The following is a 23,681-nucleotide window of genomic DNA, read 5'->3' on the forward strand; positions in this document are numbered from 1 at the left end:
AACTGAGTTGTCAAATGGTTAAAATGTGACATAAATCTCATGGTTGGCTGTGACTCTGGTGTTCGACAGCAAAATGTGAAGTTAAATACTGCATGAGGAGATTTTAACTGGTTCTGCAACAGACATATTTAAAACTGATGCTTCTTATTTGATCTTAAAGAGCTAACGTCACATCAGCAAGATGTTTGATTGTTTCTGTACAGCCACCACGTGAACACACAGATTTACAGAGAGAGACCAAAAAAGTCTTTGTTTACAACTTTTCAGTGCTTTCAAAGTTTCTTCACTGTGAGTTGTTAGCATGATGCTTAGAATGAACTCAAAATGCTGCAAAACACACCTTGCTCAGATCACGTGGAGCCTTGGCGTTATGGCCACCACAAGCCGAGGCTCCACCGGTGTTCAGTGTTGCAATTGCATAAAACTGTACACATACACAGCACTGTGTTATTCTATGTTTCATACAGAGGTAAAAATAAATCAGGATTTTTGGCTTAGACAGAGGCTGTCAGAAGTTAATAATAGAGCTTTGACCACCTCCTGGCTGGGGTTCACAGTAAGTATCATTAAAGTGGTATCTTTCTTTTTCAACAATCCTCAACAAGACAACCAATAAGTGTTTCCCAAAATGTTAAAAAAAATAAAAGACCTTATTTTTAAGCTTTTTTTTTAAGAAATAAAACTATGTTTGATATTTTTCTCTTCATTTGACAAATACTCAACTTACAGAGATTTTTAACTCAACTGATCATAGAAGACATGTCGTCAATGTTGAATCTCGGGTCATTTCAGGCCGTCTTAATTCCTAGTAACTTGATATTCAACACACCTATCCAAATGAACATACCCCAAACAATTACAGTTTGGGGACTAGAGTCTGCCAAGACAGTTTTAGAAAATCTTTGTTTGCCTTTGACTAAGTCAAAAACTTGCTCGGTGCTGCTCACAACTTACATTTGGATTAATACATCTTCTTTCCTATGACCACAAAAGGTTCAAACCCAGAGTCCTTGGTTACTTCTACATTCTGCTCCTGTGCCATGTTATGTGACTTTGTTAATGCAGCTTTTCCAATCATTCTGCTTCAATTCAGTCCTTAGACTCTTTCTTGCATCCTCTGTGCACTTTTTGATTCACCCTATTGACATACACAAGGACAGCAGCATCTCTGCCAAATGTGAGATGTGAAGCCAAAACACAGCCTTGATGGAGACTGTCATGTTGCACAGGGGGAGCCAAGGCATGTGCAGAAGCTATCTGGATGGTGGAGCCATGGGACTGACATCACTTCCCTTTCCGCTAACCAAAATACAAATTCACTTCCCTCAGGTCAATACAGTCCACAGCAGAACAGATGATTGTGGTGATTTGAAGTGGATACTCAGGTATAAGGGAAGTTTAATGACTCTTGTGTTAGTGTTTATTTTTCCTCTACTTTGCTAATCTGATACAGGGCCCTGCATTTGTCAGCAGAGATGTCAATCATGATGTCATGTCCTCTTTTTCTAAACATCAAATGACATAACAAATTTAAGTTCAAGTTCAAAAGTAACAAAAAATACAATTTGTGCATGAATGGACGTTATACCACCTACTGAAAGAAAGCATATTATTGAAGGTGTATTTTAAATGTATTGTTTGACCCACGTTCCATTTCTTGTAAGGAAGGCAACTGCTGTAAGACCTACTGCAGCCACTCACCAAGGGGAGCTCTAAGTGTTTTGGCCTCACTCAGGGCAGCTGCTGTCCTCTCCATGATTTTATACAGTCTATGCAAGAGCATCTATTCATGTACTCTGATTCTCACACCACTCTCAGCGCTGCTCTCCATGTGTGATCTATAACATTAATTCATCAGCAGCTGTGTTTGTCTGGACACAGGGTGCTAGGTGATATTAGCTGTGACTGATCAACACCACATGTGGATCTTAACCCTGGAGATTTACTGCCAGAGCAGAGCGGTGCCAAAGATCAGCCCTCAGATTCCTGTATTTTCCAGGACTCCTGTTCCAAATGTCCAAAACTTTAAATACTGAGTTATTTATGCAAAGGAAAACAAGCTACTCCTGTTTCAGTTACAGCCAGGAAGCACCAATTGATTATTCTAAATCCATCTTTAAAGGGGAGTTTTTCAGCTCCAGCACCAACCTTTAAACTCAGTTTCTCCCCTTCAGTGGTTGATCTTGTTGGCATGGCTCCAGTAATGTGCTCCACTCCCCGATGTTCCCCATGAGTAATCATCAGTCAGCACAATAGATCCAACAACACTAATTTGTGTCTTTCCTGTTTCGCCTTTACCTTTTCCCAGAGTTGACTCTGATTCATGTCTTCCTAGCTGGCACTGAGCATCTACCACCCTAACAAGCCTCTGTGTGGTCACACACTGCTGGGACACACAGATTTCAGAGGGAGCCCGCTGAGGAAGAGATTGATTGCTTCCTCTGTTGAGATTCCTTGGCATTACTCAGACGACAGAAGGTAAAGCTTCACTGGAATTCCCCGTATATGTTTCCGTCTCATGCAGAAGATGCCAGTAATGGTTAAGTGGTTTGTTCTTTTGGCTTCAGCTGACCTAAACTTACATGGACTTTTATAACCTCTAAAAGGAAGTGGTAAGATTTGCAGTGCCTTCTTTTTGCAGATACAAGTATAAAGAGTCTCAGGCAGCAGAGTTAAAGGGTCAATTCACACAAATAGTAAAAAACAAATATAAAGTCACACACCCCTTGTACTATATGTGCATGCAGACACTCCTTTTTTTTTATTTGTTCAGGTTTGAGATGTTTCAGATGTTTCTGCTCTTACCCAAATCCATACCTGCTGGAGGTTTCTGCCTGTTAAAGGAAGTTTGTCCTTGCTGTAACTTGCTAAATGCTGCAAAGTGCTCTGCTCATGGTGGATTAAGATGAGATCAGACTGAGTCCTGTCTGTAAGATGGGACTGGATCTTATCCTGTCTTGATGTTGGGTCTTTCTTAATAATAGAACATAGAGTATGGCCTAGACCTGCTCTGTTTGGAAAGAGTCTTCAGATAACATTTGTAGTGATTTGGCGCTATATAAATAAAGATTGATTGATTGATACCCATTTCAGTCTCTGTGGATAATTTACTTGTGGTGGACAGGGGCAGACATCTCATCTTATAGATAACCAAAACGGCATCAAGACATCAGATGCAGATCCTTTAAGTCCTGGACTTTGCAAAGTGAGGCCTCTATGGATTGGACTTGTTTGTCCATCCTACAAAGGCTGCATTGACTTCAGATCTGGGGGATTTGGAGGCAAAGTCAACACTGTCATATTCCCCCAGGCCACCTGCTTACATTGCTTCATGGTCCAGTTCTGATGCTCACATGCTCACTATTGGCGCCTTCAGCAGTGGACAGGGGTCAGCATGGACACCCTGACCAGTCTGAAGCTACTCATCCCCATACACCAAACTGTGCTGCTCTGTGTGTTCTGACACCTCTCTGTCAGGACCAGCACACTGACTGAGCTCCAGCAGCTCTTCCGTTGGATCAGGCTACACGGGCCAGCTGTCACTCCCAAAGTGCATCAATGAGGCCTGTCCCCATTTGACCTGTTTTCCTTCTTTGCACAACTTTTGGTAGGTACCAATCACTGCTGACTGGAAACACACCTAGAGAGCTGCAATTTTTGGAAGTGTTTAACCCAGTCATCTAGCCAGTACACTTTGGACCATGTCAAAGTCACTCACATCCTTACACTTATCCATCTTTTCTGCTTCAGAAACATCAGCTTTGAGGACAAAATGTTCACTTTCTGCCCTAAATACCCCCTCACTGACAGGTGTCAACGTAAAGACATGATCAATGCTGCTAACTTCACCTGTCAGTTGTCATAACATTATGGCTGATGGGTGTATAGAGAGTTTATTTCAAAAGGAGAGATAAATGAAATATAAGCTTAATTAGAAAACAGACTTAACTTCTTTAAAGGATTTTGGAAAACGAGATCACCAGCTCAATCATGAGTTTTGAAAATATTTTATGTATAACAATTATCCGTCAAACAGTTTTTGAAAAAGCAATACCAAAATATTTTAAACTGTTGTAAACAAGCCTGTAAGAAGCAAGGCAACCTTAAACAACCTCAAGACCAGTTAAAATGACGTTAAAGGAAACATACATATCAGAGAGAAAAAGAGAGAGAAAGAGACATGTCTGTAAAAATAAATTTAATTTCAAAGTAGATTACAACATGTAAAGAAACAAGCAAACAGAGTAATATCCCTCAGATATCTCCTGTTGCACTCAACATGACGACACCAGCTTTTGATGAATAGAGTGGTCCGTCTTCTCAAATAACACTCCTGCATCTGCTCTGCTCAGTCTGTTTGTGAGTCCAGCTTCCCAAAATCATCTCATCAAAGTAACAAACCCAAAGGTCTGTTTCCTCTCTTCAGTGGTTTGAAATCAGTCATCTGCAGACATTAGTTATTTCCTCCTTTGTTTTGTCCATTGAGGCCGTTTTAGCCATGAGGGCATGATACATCGCTGCACACAGAAGTGAGTTAAAAGGAACGTTTTGTGATTTTTTTTCTCAGGGAATTTTAACCACTGACTCACAGTTCAGATGTAAGGGCCTTACTTACTAACTGTTATAAGCACAATCAACATTGTGTAAGATCTGAGATTTCTTGAAGTAAAGGCCTTCATGATCATAACTTTAAACAACTCTAAGAGTTCAGCTCATCAGCTCCTAACTCAGTACAGTGTATTTATAAGGGACAGGCACTGAAGGGCACCTCTGAGTGTCTGACCCCATCATTCCTCAGAAAGTCATGCAATATTTGCAAACTTAAGATACTGCAAATACTACTTACAGCATTTCCTATATTGTAAATATCACATGAAATATTTACATTTAATAATATATTGCAAACATTTCATGCAATATTTAAAGGGACATTTTCAAATTATTTACATTAAATCTGATTTCTAATGCAACTAAAAAGATGAATGTTGTGTCTTTAATCTTTCATAGATGTATAACATTATCAACACTGCTTCATACCGCTGACTACAACTGATGTGGAACTGCTTCACACACTTTTTGCCCGTGTTCATCATAAATAAAGTACAAAGTCACAGATTCCTTCCATTTCATAAAATCAATGTTATAATCCAATGACTACAAAGCTGAATCAGGTGATTATTTTCTCAGTTTTACAATATTCCCCTGGACCTCACTATAAAAGCTGGAAAATGTGACACACAGCAGGGTCTGTTGTTGGACTTCTTGTATCTCGCTGAGTAATGAAACCGATGAGCCAGACTCCAAAAAACATCAGAGCAGTAAAGTCTTCTGAGGGACAGAGATGCTTCTAGATTCAGGAATGGTTGATGGAGGCCTGCTGAAACAGATCCCATCCCACTCCAAGTCACAGTTTCATCGCCGACTTATTTGCCTCGCACTGCTCCCGTGCATTTTGGCACAGTCTCTTCTGTCATGTGAACTGTGTCGCCCCTGTGAACAAAGAGGGAAATCAACGTTACTGTAGAGTCAGACATCATCACTTCAACCCTGTAAGAAATGTATTTGGCTTTAACACAAGTTCAGATGTTTTCATAGATGAGCCTGAGAACATTGAATGGTCTCAATAGTTTTCCTTTAAAGGATATCTCCATGCATGCACTCAATGATATGGCATCTATAAATAAACTAAATCCCTACACAGAGATTTGAACTTCATCATGGACTGAGATCCATGCAGTTTGTTAACCCCAGTGTCACGTGACCTTCAGCTAAAGTGAAGCAGACTCAATCTAGCCAAACTATTTAAACTTGCAAAGCAACCCTCACTAGATCTTTGTGATATAAAGAGTGTTATATCAAAATGAAGTTCATTCGAGTCTGTCCCGAAATTTTGACGTAAAAACGCAAAAAGGATTAAAAAATGAAAAAGCCTAAATTAACTGCAGGCCTAAAGACAACAGATGTCCCAACCACCAGCTTGATTCCGCTCTGCAGGCTACAGGACTTCACTGCATTAAAACATGCAATACATTAATTTAGAAAAATCATTGAAAGTCGGCTTCAAAATTATCTATCAATTATATTTGGTAAACTGATCTACAGGGACACTGCTGCATGAATTAAAGTCAACTTTGCAAGTTAGGAGGCATCTTTATTGTATGTTTACCCCTTTCCGTTGGTTGCTGAGGCAGAAAGTGCAGATAGTCCGGGGCTTTTTTCCTTCTCTACCTCCTTTCACCTCCTTGTAGACAGCAGAGAGGCACGGCTGGCCCTCCTCCCTCCCATCCCCTACCACCAGCACGTTGGCCAAGTGCGCGATGTAGCTGGACGCCAGGCGCAGCGTCTCGATTTTAGAGAGTTTTCTGTCCACCGGCTCCGTGGGGATGAGTGTCCGCAGCGCCGTGAAGGCCGTGTTGACGTTCTGGGTCCGGTATCGCTCCCGGGCGTTAGCGGCGTTCCGCTGCCGCACCACCCCGCCGGACTCCAGGTGGTACCCCTCCTCTGGAATCCCGCAGCAGCCGTAGCCCTGGTCGGTGCTGCCGTCGCTCTCGCTGCGATTTCCCTCCTCGTCATCTGAAATCAAGGTCAGGTCCGCGGGGTAGGAGAAGGGATGCGTGGACACCGGCCTCAGCATAGTGAAAGCCATCATTTCAGGAGAAAGCCAGTCTCTTATTTCCTGATAGAAACCAGCAGCATGCACACACGAGCCGCGCGTAAAAGTCACTGTAACTCCAAGGTTTAGCCTGCTAAGACTCTTCCCCTCAAGATGGTCCAGTCCCTGTGATAGTTTTCAGCAGGGAGGGCTCTTATAGCAGCTACAGTAGCACTCCAGCTGTAAGGGGAGGGGTTGCACATGCACGAGCTCTCAGCCTCCCAAATGTTTTGGTCCTTAAAGTTATGTGTACCATTCCAGTTTGGCAAGGTGTGGAAACTTAAATCACCTTCACCAAAATGAGTTTTATGAGCCAAGAGCAAACAGGCCCAACTTTTGTGGTTGTAGGCTATTTAACTTCTGGAATTAGGCACAAATAATGATGTCAATTTACAGGTCACTTCTCATACTTAAAATTGCATCTCTGAGTTCTTTACAATAAGAAAAGTTCACCTGCTGAGTGCAAACTAATTATGAAACCATGGGATGAGAGTCTGATGATCTTCAGATGCAGATTACACACAGAGACCAATAATTAGGTGAGTGTTTTGTTGGCATAGAGTGGTTGAGCATGACAAAGTACCCTCACAGTATAGGTTCAATGATAAGGGACTGTTGAGTTCAAAGACACTCAGCTGGCAGTTATTTTGAGTTTATGAACTAAGACTAATGCAGTCCAAAACTGCATCGTCATAGCCAATAAAAACAGGGTCAAATCCAAGACATACTGCTAAATTTAGTAACATGCATTACAATTCAGCAGCAGAACAAACTACAGTCTCCTCAGTTACCAACACCTGTATTAAATGTTGCGAAAAATCAAATGTTATCACATCGATCCATTGCATGGCACGAGCAGTAAGTGTTATGAGAGTGTAAATGTTGAACTCCTTAAAAAAGAAGTCTCCTCCCAGCTATGATTCATATTTATTGGACATTCCCCTTCACTGAGAGAAAACTGTTAAACCCTCCTCCTAACTATCTGAAGTGCTGAGGGAGTTCTGTGTGCAGCAGCTCTTACTCAGCGTGCAACTGATTTGGTTTTACAGAGGAGGTCCAAGTGCTAAGAGTTGTTAAGGTTACCACTGACCTTTTAATGCACAACCAATCAGACAGCCTTTTAAGAACACACTGAAGCAGTTTTCACAATGAACTTCAAATTTTGTTTAAATCACCAGACCTGGCATTTTCTGGATCAGGCATTTCTCTCATGAAGCACACAAGACCAGGTTTGGTGAAGGGGAGACCATGCAGAGGATGTATGCAAGTGACACTAAACCTGTGTCATAGTCTTACTTCACATCCAACAACATAGTTTAAGTCTGAAGTTTTTATTTTATTACTGTCATGCATACAATCATATGCCTAGCCCGCATGGGCTTACAAGACTCCATAAATTTGTACAGTCCAGGGTTAGAGCGCACAGCACGATCATTCCTTGTAAGGAAACTGAGGGAGAAAATGGTAGAAAACAAGAAAATAATAAAAATAAAAATGCACATTACTTTAAAAGACTATCTTGTCTTCTTTTCCAGGCTTTTGATACAAAATTAGCAAGTTTAAACACGTCAAAATTAAACAACCAATAGTTTTTGCACATCGGTCCACCACAGTATTTCAGGCTTCAGACATATATTTTCTGTATTCTTGCTGCTGATGAAGATGGGAGCTATTTTTTGCAAGAAGTAAAGTCAAGCGCTCTATTAATCTCCTACAGCTACATATGTAAATGTACTTGAAGTGATCAGGAAGTTAATGAAGCCCTGAAAACCAGATTATGGTTCTTTACATTTGGCTAACGAGTCCAAAGACCATACCCAAAAGGTCAGACTACCTGCCTACTCCCCCCTTCAGTAACTTTTGGAAAGCCCCCTAGAGTGACCCGGACTTTGATGGGTGTCTGAAAACTGGGTGATGTGATCAGAGATTTAAATATGATGCAGATTTTCAGACTGAATAATTAAATGTCCACCAGATTTGCCATCAAAAAGCACTAATGGGAGGAGCTTGAGTGGCTGCAGCACACATGACGTGACCCTAAGATTGCTTTTCCATTTCAAACTTTGATCTCTCCAACTGTCTGTATTTTTGCTGCAGAAATGCAAAAAGAATATGAAGTCGGTAATAACACCCCAGTATTATCATCATACAATGCTGTCTGCATGAATGGAAGTAGTTTTATTCTGATAACTTCAGGAAACACTTTTATATCTTCACTCTGCAGAGGGTCTGAACACATTTTCCTCACATCTGTAAATCATAAATGACGGTGTGTTTCGTCTCCTGTAGGATATTTTAGTAAGTGTGCAGTAAGCAGTCTCTATCACCATCATCAAAAAACCCCAAGAGAGATTATCTTTGTATGTAAGTTGCTCATCAGTCCCTCATATCCCCTGAAACTTACTGAAGACTAGAAATTTAGACAGAAAGTCTTGGAGTGCTGCAGTAGCTGTCGTGAGGTCTGTGTGACTTGTGGCTTTGTACCTTGCAGAAATGTCACACAGATCAGCACTTTGGAATTTCCTCCCAGAGTCTGGACTTCCTTTCAACATTTTCTTCAGTTCTGCCAAAGTTTCTCTTATTTTTCTGTCCACTTTGAGTCACTGAATTTCTTCCACCCAACATGATTTTAAAGGTCTAAAGCTGAGGATATGAATGTTGCATACTTCAAGTATGTGTTTCTTTCCAGAGAATAGAAAGAAAGACACATTTCTACATCTTTACATTTCGATGATGTGATTTTAATCATTTATCAAAACCACATTGATCAGTTTATTTCTGCTACAACATTGTCTTGTGAAGTAAACACTAAAATATTAAGCATCGTTCCTTCATGCACATTAACAGCGTATTTGTGTATTTTGTGAGCAAAGTGCTGGCTCCGGTCCTGAGAGGGTCGGTGCGATGCATGGCTCTGTATTTGCCCTGTCTCAGTTTGTCTGATGGCTGAGGTGCTGTGGGTAAATAAACACTCAGCAGATGCTGGAGGTGATCAAGCCTGAACTTTCCCTGTGGAAAGCAAACAAATGGCTTCCAGATTGACCGGTGCTGGGGAGCGAGGGAGGGGCCGACTGCTGGAAAGGAGAGTGGGTGTCATCAAAGGGCCTGTTTTCACAAACACAACCCCTCGACACATCAAACCGGGTCCCTGACGGCCCCTGGCCCCCAGCTCAGCTGCACCAACAACAGTGACCTATGTGGAACCTGGTTCAGCTCATAAAGCAGGACACCATGGTGTTTTACCACGCGTGGCCAGCCAGCAACACGACCCCGCTGCACTTTCTCTCCCCCAGCACCAGCAGCACTTCACAGTTTGGAACCGTAAATACTTTAACCCCCCAACCCTTCGCCCCCTGCATCAACCAACAGGAATGCCTTTAAATTCCTGGTGAGGTGACTCAAGTGCTGATGAAGTGTGTTCGACTAAATGGTTTATGAAGCTATTGCAAATATCAGGGAATAAAACTGCCAAAAAGGAAAAACTCTTCTAGGACAGTGACATTTTGTGACAGAGCAACAAGACTGTTGGATGATAAACGTGTTCAGAAGAAGCCTCCAAAAAGTGTCCAGAAGCTGTGATAGCTTGCCTGAGTTTAGAACACAAATTAATTAAATAATAGTAATTCCTGTCATTATGTGAACTGTTTTCAGATGCTTCATATCCCCTGAATTTGCACCAGTGACCAAAGTTCAGTACATCAACTAGGCAAATTTATAGTCGGTAGTGCTAAAGTTGTGTTTTAATAGAAAAAAACTAAAATAAGTTTTGCTAAAAAAAAAGTACATATTGATCCAAGTATATTTTGTATAAAGAAACGTCAACAAAATATTTCTCAACACTACAAAAGTGATTTAAATTCTGCCCTTTTTTTTTTAGCTTTTGGTTCATACTGTATTTTAGCTTTTGATTCATACTTTTCTATCAGCAGACTGCAAAGACATATTGAATTTTTTTATTAATTATTGATAAAAAGTTGAAGTTATTCTATCAAATCAAATCAAGCTTTATTGTCATTTTGTTCATACCAGTGTAAAAACAAAATTAAAGAGCGATTCCAGGAGATAATTAGTAAAATATAGTAATAAAAAATATGGCAGTAAAAATACAGTATAAAAAATATATATTAAAATATATGTTAAAAACACATCATTCATTCATACACACTCATCCATCAAAAACTGAAAGTGCAGTAGGCAGTATAATAAATGTGCAGCAGTGTATTCTCTTCTACTTGTGTTTATAATTCCTGAACAATCCTATTGAGTCAGGATAACGTTTATTGGTATACTCCATTTAAAACATTTGAGCCAAAGTGTTGCGCAAGATTGAAAACATGATAACATATAAAATTACAAATATGTGTAAAATGAAAAATCAAAACAATGCAATAAATAAATACACAATAAATAAGAGCATAAGTATTTGCCTAATAAAATGTCAAAATGTAAAGCTCAACTGGGTTAAATCAAATGCCCTCTCAAAGAGTTGGATCAAAAGCAATGATTAGAGCAGCCACTGAAAAGACTGGTGTTGTAATCCTGCCCTCTCTTCCCAGTCAGAAATTGAGCAGCCGCATTTTGAACCAGCTGTAGCCAACAAGGAGATGACTGATCTACACCGAGGAGTCGCAATAATCCAAATAGTAATAAAGATGCGGATGACTGTCTTGAAGTTGTTTGTGGGACAGTAGGCCGCAACGTTCCCCAGAAGTCTCAGCTGGGAGAACAGGGTTATACAAACCCAAACATCAGCTCAGACATCAGAGTGTACAAACTTCAGAAAGGGTTCCTCAGAGGAGCAATCGTGGAGCATTTAAGACTTCTTTAGTCTCAATATTTACTGCACTGTCACAAAGATATGAGACAGTTTATGAAATTAGAAATTGGTTTAATTCCTCCTTAAAGGGACAGTCATTGTTTGCATTCCTGCACTGACATGCTGCAGTGTTCTGAATCCGTTTGCTTACTCGCTGAAACGCTGCAATACATTTGCACTCCTCTACTTCCAGCTTGTAAACCATTAAGTGACAGAAAGCTGATATGTGTTTTTCCCTACATCCATGATGCATATTAAAATGGAACAAGATATAAAACAGATCTCCAGATGTGAGATAAGATAGAGACAGTGAGGTTTTCCGACATCAGGCAGTACTCTCCCCTCTGCTCTGCCCCCCAAAGCCCAGTGTGGAGTGACAGACGATGAGTGCACGGTCCATCGGTGTTAGCTGTCTGCTGGGAAAAAAGTGTGGTCAGATAACTTGACTCATCGGAAACAGCTGCACCGGAGAGAAAAGAGCCTCCTCCTCGCAGCCAGCTGCAGCCTGCTGCAAACGGCCTTTTATGAGCTATTTAATTGTGTGTGTGTGTGTGTGTGTGTGTGTGTGTGTGTGTGTGTGTGTGTGTGTTTGTTGGTGCTTCATTAGATGCATTGGAGAGAGGAGTGACACGGGAGAGTAGGCGGGGTGCACTTGGAGGGAGTAGTTTGAAAATGTAGATTACAGTTTGATGTACATGGGGACAGCATCAGAGTGTGTGAGGCGTGTTTGGAGGTTTGGTTTATAATTATGTTAAGTTACTGATCCATTGAAACCGATGTGATTGGGATGCAAATCAGCTCCATGAACACTCACTCAACACTTAGCGCTTCTCATGCAGAGCAAAGCTACTGTAACCCCAGGATAGTAGCAACAGTGTTGTCTCTCATTTAACCCTTCATGTGACCTCAAGATAACACTCATCTATTTGGCCTGCTCCCCCTCTTCTCCCCTCTTCTTCCACTTCTTGAACCCGCTGATCGTCTTTCACAACTCCTGACACTTTGAGCAACCAAGACAGGTGGGCTGGTGTGTCAGGAAAAGTTCAACAAATGGCCTCAGCCACGTCCGCTTTGTGTCTGATTTGTTTAAAGCTTCAACTGGACAGTTCTCTTGAAGATGACAAGTAGTCTTTCATATGAAATGACAGGGCCGACTGGTCCTGAACTCCAATTGGGAAAATCTCAGTTTTACTGGAAACACTTTCTTTAGTTACACTTTGAGGTAACACCAGAGCTAAAATAAACTCCCTGAGGCTGCTTTACGGCTAATATTTAAAGAAGCAGGTGTTTCTTAATCCTGATGAGCTAGTGTGTCATCATATCCCATGGGATCCCTGAAGGCCCCAAAACAGGCAGAACATCAGGTCAACCCTTGCAATTCAGGAAGTTGACTCACACGCAATGTTTCTTTCAGAGGAGCCCAGCGGTGCCTTTAATGTCCAACAGGCCGGGCTCGGCGTTCCTTCAGCCCACGTCTGTCGGCTTCCTCAAGAGTCACCTGGGACCTCTGAGACAAGGCCTCTGAGGGTCAGCAGAGTTTATCACGGCAGAGACATCGACAGGTTGGCTGTAAAAGCTTGTCTCACATGATGTAACAGACACAGATCTGAGATCTGATCAAGGCGGCTATAAAAAGACTCATCCGTTTTGGCCTCAGGGTCATTCGACCTGCTCTGAGCACGGCGGTCATATCCTCCATGTTGATTGGCAAGCAGCGTTGACCTGCAGTCATGCTCTGCTCCTTTTGTCTGAGAAGGAAGTTTCATGTTAACGGTCATGTACAGTACAGAGTGATTGCTTGTTTTTATGACTATATCCTTCTCAGTGTCTGAGAATAGAGCATAAATGGGTCAAGTGAGCTATAATTTTCACTTTGACATTTTGTCCTACAAGAAAAATATGGAAGTGAAGGCTTAGCATGTGTGCGCAGATATTGTATGGTGAGCGGGTTGTTCCACCTGATTGAAACCTTGACTGAGTGAGCAGGAGTGGAGGGTCTTGTCTGACCCACTTATCACATGGCTACTTTCTTACAAGAGGAATTCGACAATCACCAAGTGCCAACTAGAAATGGCCACGGGCAAGTGTAGAGCAAAAAAGGAAAGTTGGGGGCACAGGGTGTCTGCACTACAGGCTTACTCACTGGGTAGACCTCAGCAGTACATTGGCCTCTCTGGCCTGGAGGTCTGGATCAATGATTACCTGATCGTCATGTTGTTTTAAGTACCATCAAAGAGATGGTGAACCCGTTCGTCTTCAGCAGAAAGAAAGAAATCAAAGTCCCTTAAGCCCAATCCAGTCAGAGGCTGTAGGGCGGGCCATGACTTCGTAGCCCTCCTCTAGAAGTCTTCTCAAAGTAACAGCCATCTAATGCTCCATATAATGATTGGTACCAAAATTTGTTGATTTGTTTGGAAAAATTAACAAAATCCAGACCTTGGTGACCTCACAGCTGGTCACCGAGGTCTGGCCCTGATCCAGAATAAAGCTTCTCTCGACCTGATAAATTAAGCCAAACTTAAATATCTCAGCCCTGTTTAACACCAACTCTCGTGGGAAACATGTAAGACCAGTCCCACACTACAGCAGCTTCCTTTCAATTTTCATTACATTCAGACTTCCGGAAATCAAAGGAGAAATTTGGTTTTGAGTCTTCGTCAGTACAGATGCCTCCATAAAACCAACACAGTGATCTGAAGGACTAACAGGTTTGACATGTTACACACAGTCATTTATCCAGCGTTGATAATAATCAAAGAAGTGTTGAGGTTATTGAATCCATATAAGTGAAACTCTGCCCCTCACATAACCTCAGTTTTACATACAACACCTTTAAGAGGATTTTGGGTCCACATTACCTCAGAGTCAGTGGTGTATTTTTACCTTTCCACCAGGCCCTACTTCCTTTTAAAGAGTGTATGCACATGTTGGTACAGAAAACAGCACTCAGACATGGATATGCGTTTTTAATGGTGTCCATTGTATCTGGAAATAGCCCCTCCAGCCTGTGGTCTACTGAGACACATTCTTGTATTTCCCATGAGGCCTTGTTGTGTCTGGTCTGGACCAGCAGTCCAGTTCTCATGACACCTGACCCGGAGCACATCCTGTGGTCAGGCTGTGGTGCTGTGCTGTGAAGCACACACAGCAGCATGGGTGAAGGGCATGGCTTAGACTGGGTGCTGCTAACACCCCCTGCTGTGGATTTAAGCCTTTGACTGTGGTTGTTTTGATAAACACACTGGTCCTTTTAACGCGCGTTGCTCTGGTTCTACTGGAAGAAGGTCAGATGTTTTCATATGGCTGCCCTCTCTGCTGGTAAGCTGAGGGACTGCAGTGATTGTAACTACAGTATATTGGATATATACAAGTACACGGTTTGACCAAGTGTCGGAGGGGAGTTAGGTTTACAGCCCAACAATACTGAAGTCAGGTTTAGTGACTCAGAATCAGTTTTTTTTTTTCATTTAAAAGTTTTTAAAAGTTGTAGAGAACTGTACATTTTGGAAAATATTCTTACGTTTAGCAAAACAAAATGACATTAAACACTTTTACCAAGGCCAACACAAATTAACATTTAAGAAAACAAATTTACAAAATCAGAAACACTTTTACAAGAGACGAAACATTTTTACCAGTCCTAAAACAAAATTACAAACAGCAGATTCTACCAGAAAAGAAAGGTACTAATGATTTTCAAAATAAAAGCGTTTTAATTTCCAATGGTTTTATTTTGAAATTCCATATCAGATATAGCTGGGATTGGCAGGAACACATTTTGAGGTGTTCTATCATCAGTCTGAATCAAAATATTTTAGTGGAAACTAGTTTGTGAAAGTCAAATACGTATTTATTCCCTGGCTGTTGCATATTTTGATATTACAGACATCTTTTATTTTGAAAATCATTGGTACATTCCCTTTTAAATTTGTTTCAGGGCCGGTAAAAATGTAATGTCTCTTGTAAAAGTGTCTCACTGCTTGTAAAAGTGTTTCTGGTTTTTTAAATTTGTTTTCTAAAGTGTCAATTTGATTTGTTTTTGGTAAAAGTGTTTAATGTCATTTGGTTTTATAAAATGTAAAAATGTTTTCCAAAATGTTAATTTGTCTCCAACTTTGTAAAAGTGTTTCATCCTTTGTAAATTTGCATTGCACTTCCCAGCCAACGTACAATAGATGGAACCAAACAGCATCAAAGACAACAAACAATAAAGCTTATGAAAGTATTCTGAGAGGAGGAAAAAGTCCTCAAGCTTCAAGACAACAAAATGTTTAAGTCACATGAAAAGCATCATGAATGAAGATGTGTTAAAGAAAGATGAAGCAGAAGAAGCCACAGCTAGCAAATAAAGCATATAAAGCCAATAAAACTTTTACAAGAGACAACCCAAGAACAATTAACGCTAAATCCCTGGACTGACAGCTTTTCATGACCCACCTTTTCCACATAGAAGACCAGGGATTTTGCAGATGTATCCCCACCTGCCCTGTGTGTGCCCACACCCACTGCCTGATACTCAACGTCAGTGACATAGGTTTGACCATGGGCATATTGACTTCTGACATTAAAGGGATATTTCAGTGTTTTTTTAAGTGGGTTTGCATAAGTTTTATGTCAGTAGTAATTGTACTAGCCACTGTGAATGCCAGTCAGCTCGGTTCCTTTAATGAGAAACTGCAGGGTGAAATTGAACGCAAGCTAGGTTACCATTTCTGCAGACGAGGTCAGGCCTGCCACGGAATATAGCTAATTTTGAAAGACTTTGACCTGAACACTCATCCTGGTTTAGGTGTACGCTCTACTTGTGATTTGTTCAGCAATGCACTTTGTCAAAAGAAAGGCTGTTTGTTTTTGCACTATTTACAGACACAACACAGATGGGCTCCTCCGTCTGCAGCGCTCGGGTCAGCTGTTCAGGTTTTCAGGCTTCAAAGTGACAAAAAAAAACTAAACTTAACAATGGTAGATTCTGACATGCTTTTTACACACGTGGAAATCTTTATGAGCCAGAGTTAGTACAGAGGAAAAGGCGTTTCAATGCAGCGGAGGAAAAACTGGAGAAACTTCTGAGCTAAACTGGAGAGCAGGAGAGATCCAGAGTTACCCGGTGTTGCAGGTGTGTAAATTGCGTGGTCTACTGAGTCCAGTGAGTATGCTGAGTTTGGCAGCCTAGTGTCTGGATGAAGACTTCAACAGGAAAAGACATCACTGTAGCACAGGAGACCTTCAGTTCACAGTGAAATAGAAAAAAAAATGAAAAGTGAAGAATCAGAATTTTTCTCTGTTTCTTTGTTATGTGTTAGAAAGGTGATTTTACTTAGAATTGGTCAGAATAAAGAATATAAATACATATGAATATTTGCCTTTCTTCCCATAAGGTGTGTATAAACTAAAAACTATAAATACACATTTATAAACAAAAAAAAGTCAAAAATATCAGTAATCACTTATGTATTGTGCATCAGGTGCAGATAATTATGGGTTATCAGTACTGGCTCAAAAAATCCATAATATCCATCCCTACTGTTCATTTGATAAAAAGGCTGCACTTGGAAATGTAAGGTTAAAAAATGACAGGGGAAAGTGAAGTTAAGACCTTTTTTCAAATCTGATTGAATAAATAACACTAGCTATGAGGCGTTTAAATGTGTGAGCAGATCTTTATCCAAGAATAGAGTATTGTGGAAGTAATATTTAGTGAGTTGAATGCTCTCTATGCCAGTAGAATAGAAGTGTTACAGTGTGTTTCTGCTGTGCATGTGGTCAGGTACGAACAGCAGAAGCTTCAGTTTCTTTTGTTTTAATCAGTTTTATTGTCATCACCAAACTGATCAGACAGAGAAATATACCAGTCAGAATATATTTTGGCTTTTGTTTTCAACAAATCCAATACATGGCTTCTCATAACTCCAAGTCGAATCTAAAAATACATTAACCAATAATAAATAAATAATCTTAACAATTGGCAAATAAATAGTTAAATAAGTTAATAAATACACAAATGCATTATTTAACAAATATGAAAAACATTTGAGGTAAATTAAGAGCTTCAAAAATAATACTGGCATGTCAATTATTGCAATTCAATTTATAAAAAAGAATATAAAATATTTCGCATACAGTGACTTTAGTGAATTTTATACAGAATTCCTGAATCATTCAAAGTGAGGTTATTGCTTATCAAAAGGCAGGATTATGATGCATGCAGGTGAAAAGCCTGAGAAGCAGAAGAAGAGGAAGAAGAAGAGGAAGAAGAAGTGATGGGCGTTTCTCTGACTCTGGTGTATGAACTTTAAAAAGTGTATCAATAGAAATGAGAGAGGTTGATATTTCTGCATCAGTCCTCAGAGCTGCAGTCGCCCTCTTCTTCGGGCCCTTTGAAGCAGGCTGACTCGTAGTGCTTGTTTAGGTACGACTTCAGGGCGAAGCTTTTGTTGCAGCGTTTGCAGGCGTAGTGCTTGAAGGCCGAGTGCGTCTGCATGTGGGCCCGCAGGTTTGAGCGGTCGGCGAATGCTTTGCCACAGTGGGCACAGGCGAATGGTTTCTCCCCAGTGTGGGACCTCATGTGGCCCTGCAGGAGCCAGGGTCGACTGAAGGCCTTCCCACACACCGTGCACTCGTGCTTCAGGTCGTGGGTTAGCATGTGCATGGCCAGTGCCGGCATGGACACATACACTTTGTGGCAGATGGTACACTTCCGGGCCTGCTGGCTGTCCAGGCTGCGGTGCGTCTGCTTGTGTCTGCTGAGATTGGACGATGTAGCGTAGGACTTGCCACACTCGCCGCAGGCGTGGCGCCCTTTGGATTTTCCTTTGGTTGGGCTGCAGTCTGCTGACTCCAAATCTTCGCTGATGTCTGACTGGCTGTCTCCTTTCCAGGAACACCTCTTGTTGGGTCGTCGGCGAGAGCGGCCGTCCGATACTAGGAAAGCGTTGATGCCGCACGACTCCAGCTCAGGGCCGCTGGTGTCTGACTCAGCTGTGCTGCTGGAGACGGGGCTGTCTGGATGCTCCATGTCATGGTCGGAGAACTCTTCGCCAGCACTGCCACCTGGGGAGTACAGGGGCCCTGGGGAGGAGAGTCTGGTTTGCCCATGATGTGACTCCTTTGTGCTCGACAGCACCGAGGGGATGATGTAATCGTGGATGTAACCTGGAAAAGAGAAAACAGACGTTATGGTCACATGATTTATAAAAGGAGCTGAGAGGATCATTTGTTTGTGTCTATTTTGCCCCTGTGGACACAAAAGTGCATTCAATCTATTTGCTGCTCCTGGATTTTTAATGCATGTGTAGAAAGCTGTCACAGAAAACCTTTGTAAGTGCCAAACTTACAATCACTGTAAAACCCTGCAGTGGACAGATTAGTCTCTTTTACTCTGCATGCTGTAACCCCTTTGTCAAAGCAACCAGGTGACAGGAAGTAACATGACGCGATACAAACTGTCATTCTTCTGGGATAGTTTGGACAACACACACTGAAAGATTGCACCGTGATGTGAAACAGTGTATTCTAAATTTGTCCACCAGATATGAGAGTGTGGGTCTGGAGAATGTGTTGTTAAAGCTCCTGAGAGGAACTTTTGATTTGTGTTGGTTTTGGCGCCCCTTGTGGACAAAAGGTTACCTTCAATCTCTTTGCTGAATTTGTCCTGTACATGTGTAAGTAGAGTTTCTGATGAAAAATTTTCTCCAGCTTCATTTAACCGGTTCAACATGTCACTCACTGTGAGTCTTTGTTGTGAGAAAGACTTTACTGGCCATTTCAGAAATCAAACCATAACAAAAACAAGAAATAATCAACCCTCTCACTGATGGTCTTGTTGGCTCTTGTAGGTCGTATCGAGGTGTAAGGATTAATTTTAGTCTGTTTCTAAACCAGATAAAGACTCCTCACAGAAGCTTTAATATTTCTTGCTTGGTGCAGAAGCAAGAAGTGGATTTTCTAGGTTCAGTTTTTCCTTTATAGTGAAAACTACATTACTTCATTTTGATGTGCAGTTAATATGAGGTTATTGATAGAGAACTCCAAGGTAACGGGCTTTTGGTTGTTGAATTCAGTGATGCAGAACAGACCATTAATAATTACCTGATAAGGACTAATGAGGAGCCAATGTACTGCCAAAAGACACCTTGTAAATGCTTAATGTATGTATGATGCAGGGCTGCAACAAACTACTAATATCATAACTGGTTCATTTTAAGATAATCTAACACTTTAGTTGTAAGTTTGCCAAAAATGAAATCTTCAAATGGTTTTTTTTCAGCACAAGTCAATATCCAGAATATTGTATTATTAATTATCTGACATAAAGCAGAACATTCCTGCATTTTGAAAAATAAAACATGATTATTTGACATTTTTGACTGACACCAAAACAATTTCTGGATCCCCAAAATATTTAGTAAATTTCTTTCTTTTGATCAATTAATAAATTAATTGATTACTCAGGGAGCCAGTTTGGCTTAGCAGCCACAGCATATGTCCCTTAGACTGCAGAGGCAGCAGTCCACATCAGAATGGCCGTTGGTTTGACCCAGCCTTTATTGCAGGTCTTCCCTAACTCTACTTCCCACATTTCTGGTTTCTTAATAAACGCAAGAATGCCCTAATAACGTCAAACAAATCAATTATTGATGAATCATTGAAATTCTAGTACCTACTTGGTAACTTCTTTGGATTACAGAAATAGAGCACCTCGTGGTCTCAGTAACCTTTGAAGAAAAGTGCCTTCTAATCAATAAGAAACCTATACCGGAAGCTATTTGTAAGTGCCAGGTTCAGCAAGCTTTGAGGATGAAATATTGATGAGTCTAGTGCTCAGTTCTGCCTCTAATCAATACGTCAACGAGCTCCAACAAGTGCTTCCATAAGAGAAAAAAACGGAGTCAAACACAATCTGCTGACAGAGACAAAACAACAGAGAGCAAGAGTCTTTACTCCATCCACCTGTCGCCTCCTCGTACCAGCAAAAGCATCGCATCTGAGTCTGTGACGGGGGGCGAGAGGGGAGGGGTGATCAAAACAGAACGTCTCAGCAGTGAAATCCCCTCAATCACTAAATCATTTTAATCAGATCATTCCCCATCTGTGCCCTTTTTCTCAGTGAGCATGAGTAAAGTAAGGGGGAGATTGAGTGACAGGTGGGGGACTGCGATTTGGCAAAAAAAAGGGAAGGGTGGGAGTGTGTTTGGCGGAGGGTCGGAGGGGGGGATTCTGTCTGATCTTAGCAGCAGTCAATGGTATATGAGCCCCCCCCTTACCACCCCATACAACACACACAAACACACACACACAGGAACACAAAGGGAAGCAGACAGCTGGCATCCTAAATCTGGGGGACAAATTATTCAACTCGAACACAAGATCTGTGATGCTGCTGGTGGTTTTTAGAAGAAGGGGGGCGCACTCAAAGCACACATTTCTTTGGATGCCTCTCAAAGCCAAACACACACATACACACACACACATTGTTTGTATTGCTGGGTTGCTCTCCCTTTCAGTCTGTGTAGAAATCCCAGGGATGAAACCATACTGTCTGCCACTGTACTGCTCATGTTGCACTTTATTGAATTACCTGCAGCACTCTCTATTTTCCAGTCAATACCCATCCTCTAAAAACCCTGTTCCATCACCTCTCGCTGCTCCACATATGGATTGTGTTGCTGCAACCCTACTCCCTGTGGCTATCTAACATCCTGCAGGATCAGATGGAAAGAGATGGAGAGATGAACGAGTTAGGGGGGGGTGGATGATGAAGGGAAAGACTCAAGGGCAACTGCACCATCTAAGGACAACACAGTCCCATGTGGCTATCTGCTTTCTCACGAGTTTCTCTCCTCTTTTCTGGTTGGACCTGACAAAGGCTTGCATCAGATTTCGTGCTTAATGCCCCATGTGCGCACGTATATCTCATCATTCATGTACACAATAGTATTAAAGCCAAAGGCTGCTGTGTGATCTGGTTTGAGTGTTAAGCAGATTGAGCCGGCGTGACCTGAATACTATTTAGCATCCGCCGAGTTAGAAAACAAAAGTCCTGAGGCGTACAGAAGGGGGGCAAGGGATGCCTGCGGGGGCTTTGGGGGAAATCCACGAACGATTAAATAGCAGAGACAACATCAACAACATCAACAATGTTGCATAAACACCTTTCTCTTTTTTTTTTTTCACTATTCCTATGACAGAAACCACGTGGGTCATCTTCAAATGACAGAATGAAAAGCTGAAATAGGCAGAAAAGACATAACAAGCTGAAACTAAACTTACCGTTTTCACTCAAACGCACCGCCAAGTTGGTGGCAGACTCAGTGATGGCATGTGTCACAGAGTAAGAGTCATCCCACTGCTGCTGATGCTGCTGATGGTGGTAGTAACTGGAAGATGAGAAGTCGTGCACCTTCGGCTGCTTCACCAAAAAGGAGCGTGGCATTTTGTTCACCCTGATGAAAAAAACACTGATGCTAGAGCCTCATAGAAAAATGTCAACAGACTGATGCTTGAAGAAAGAGCTGAAAGGTTAGGAGCTTCCAGATGGCCTTCTTGCTTAGGCCAAAAAAAGAAAAAGGTTGGAGGAAAAAAGGTTTTCAAAAACAATCCTGTTGAAGGTTTAAAGCCTGAAGGAAAGAGAAAGAGAGGAGGAAGTGAAAGCAGCAGAGAGAAGAGAGAGAGAGCAGAGGACAGACAGGATGAAGGGGAAGTCAGAAACAGAGGCAGAGAGAGAGAGAGAGAGAGATGGAGAGAGATGTCTGGACTAGCTGAGCTCAGCACTACTGCAGCCTTTTATATGTGGGGCACGAGCCCCAAAGATCAGGTGGTGTGTTGGAAGAGGGAGCTGCTTAGCATTAATCCATCAAACATCCCCGGGGACACACATCAAATTACCACGAGCCGTCTGTGCTTCTCCCTGCACACACGCACACACACACACACACACACACACACACACACACACGCACGCACGCACACGCACACGCACATGCACAGGCACACACAGCAGTCAGCTAACCCACCTCCTCCTCCCACATCCTCCTCCTCCTCCTTTTACCCCTCTGTCTCCCCCTCTACCAGGGAAGGAGAGCAGACAATAGTGGTGCAGAAGCACGTGGGTGACACTACACACAACATCTTGTCCTCCATTGTTTCTCAATGAAGTAGCTAACACAATTTATGCTACCTCCCCCCCAAATTCATCCCGAACTGTCCTCACACCAACTCCACCACCTCTGATATCATAATTAATGCTAATCATTAACTAAATGCTAAAATGAATAGTGCAGTGTTCGTGTTGGTCAGATTAAGGTCAGATTTGCTGTACAAGTATCTGCTGTATTGTCACTTGTGTGTAATCTCAGTCCTGTTAGTAACACAATGTAACACCTTTCATAAACTGCCATGTGCTGAAAGTACTGGTGGGCAGATATCTTCTGATTTAAACAGTATTCTTAGTGTTTTTCCTGTTATTTATTTGCTGTTTAAAAGCATTTCAATTCGTTTTCTTTTGTTTTTGTGGCTTTCTAGCAAATATGAATAGCCTTTATTAAAAGCATCCTTTCCTTTTTGAAAAGTATTGTATATTTTGGGCGTTTTATGCATTAATTCAGAGAAAGGAGAGTGGATGGAGTAGAGAGTGGCTGGTTTTGAAACCACCTGCTCCATACTACCTAGAAATTTAGTATGCAGTATGTACAGCATTCTACATTTCTAGGTAGTACGGTAGTAAGTGGTTTGACTGTTCTGTTGGATTTGTTCTGCAGGATGCTTCGTCAGGCGTCACTGGATTTCTGTTTTTGGAAAGCAGAAGTAGATAACGTTGTAGCTGATGGATACAATGCTTCTTTAGCATCACTTATTTTTTAAAAAGTTAAGAAGTTGTTTATATGGAATTTAATCATTTTCACAGCACCTAAAAACTAAGTGCCCCGTCACATATAGAACAAAGAAGAAGCGGAGCGTTAGCGCTGTGCATTGTGGGAAACAGCACGTGAGAGAGACTTGTTCCGCTGTATACTGAGAAATTTTCCCAAATCACAACATCCGGGTAGCTTTGGCATATTGCAGATTTTGCTCTTGTTTACATACTACATACTGAATTTTGGCCAAATCAGTACGTACTGCTTGTATAGTAGGCGGTTTCAAAAACAGCCAGAGCGTGAAATGACTTGGTTAAAGGGTTGGAGGTCGAAATATAACCCAGGCCGTCAGCTCTGAGGA

General features: G+C 41.6%; 2 protein-coding genes across 2 annotated transcripts; both read right to left on the reverse strand.

The window, feature by feature from the left end:
* Positions 1-4,183: 4,183 nt before the first annotated feature.
* On the reverse strand, positions 4,184-6,842 carry LOC117816749 (transcription factor 15-like). The gene is made up of 2 exons (XM_034689084.1): positions 6,167-6,842; positions 4,184-5,490 (listed from the first exon to the last, which is right to left on the reverse strand). The coding sequence occupies exons 1-2, from the start codon at positions 6,647-6,649 to the stop codon at positions 5,413-5,415; spliced, it is 561 nt and encodes a 186-aa protein (XP_034544975.1). The 5' UTR covers positions 6,650-6,842; the 3' UTR covers positions 4,184-5,412.
* Positions 6,843-17,587: 10,745 nt separating this feature from the next.
* On the reverse strand, positions 17,588-22,127 carry LOC117818411 (transcriptional repressor scratch 1-like). Its single transcript, XM_034691274.1, has 2 exons — positions 21,738-22,127; positions 17,588-18,620 (listed from the first exon to the last, which is right to left on the reverse strand). The coding sequence occupies exons 1-2, from the start codon at positions 21,898-21,900 to the stop codon at positions 17,806-17,808; spliced, it is 978 nt and encodes a 325-aa protein (XP_034547165.1). The 5' UTR covers positions 21,901-22,127; the 3' UTR covers positions 17,588-17,805.
* Between the last annotated feature and the right edge of the window lie 1,554 nt (positions 22,128-23,681).

Source organism: Notolabrus celidotus, chromosome 1 (assembly GCF_009762535.1).
Source record: "Notolabrus celidotus isolate fNotCel1 chromosome 1, fNotCel1.pri, whole genome shotgun sequence".
Lineage (NCBI taxonomy): Eukaryota > Metazoa > Chordata > Actinopteri > Labriformes > Labridae > Notolabrus > Notolabrus celidotus.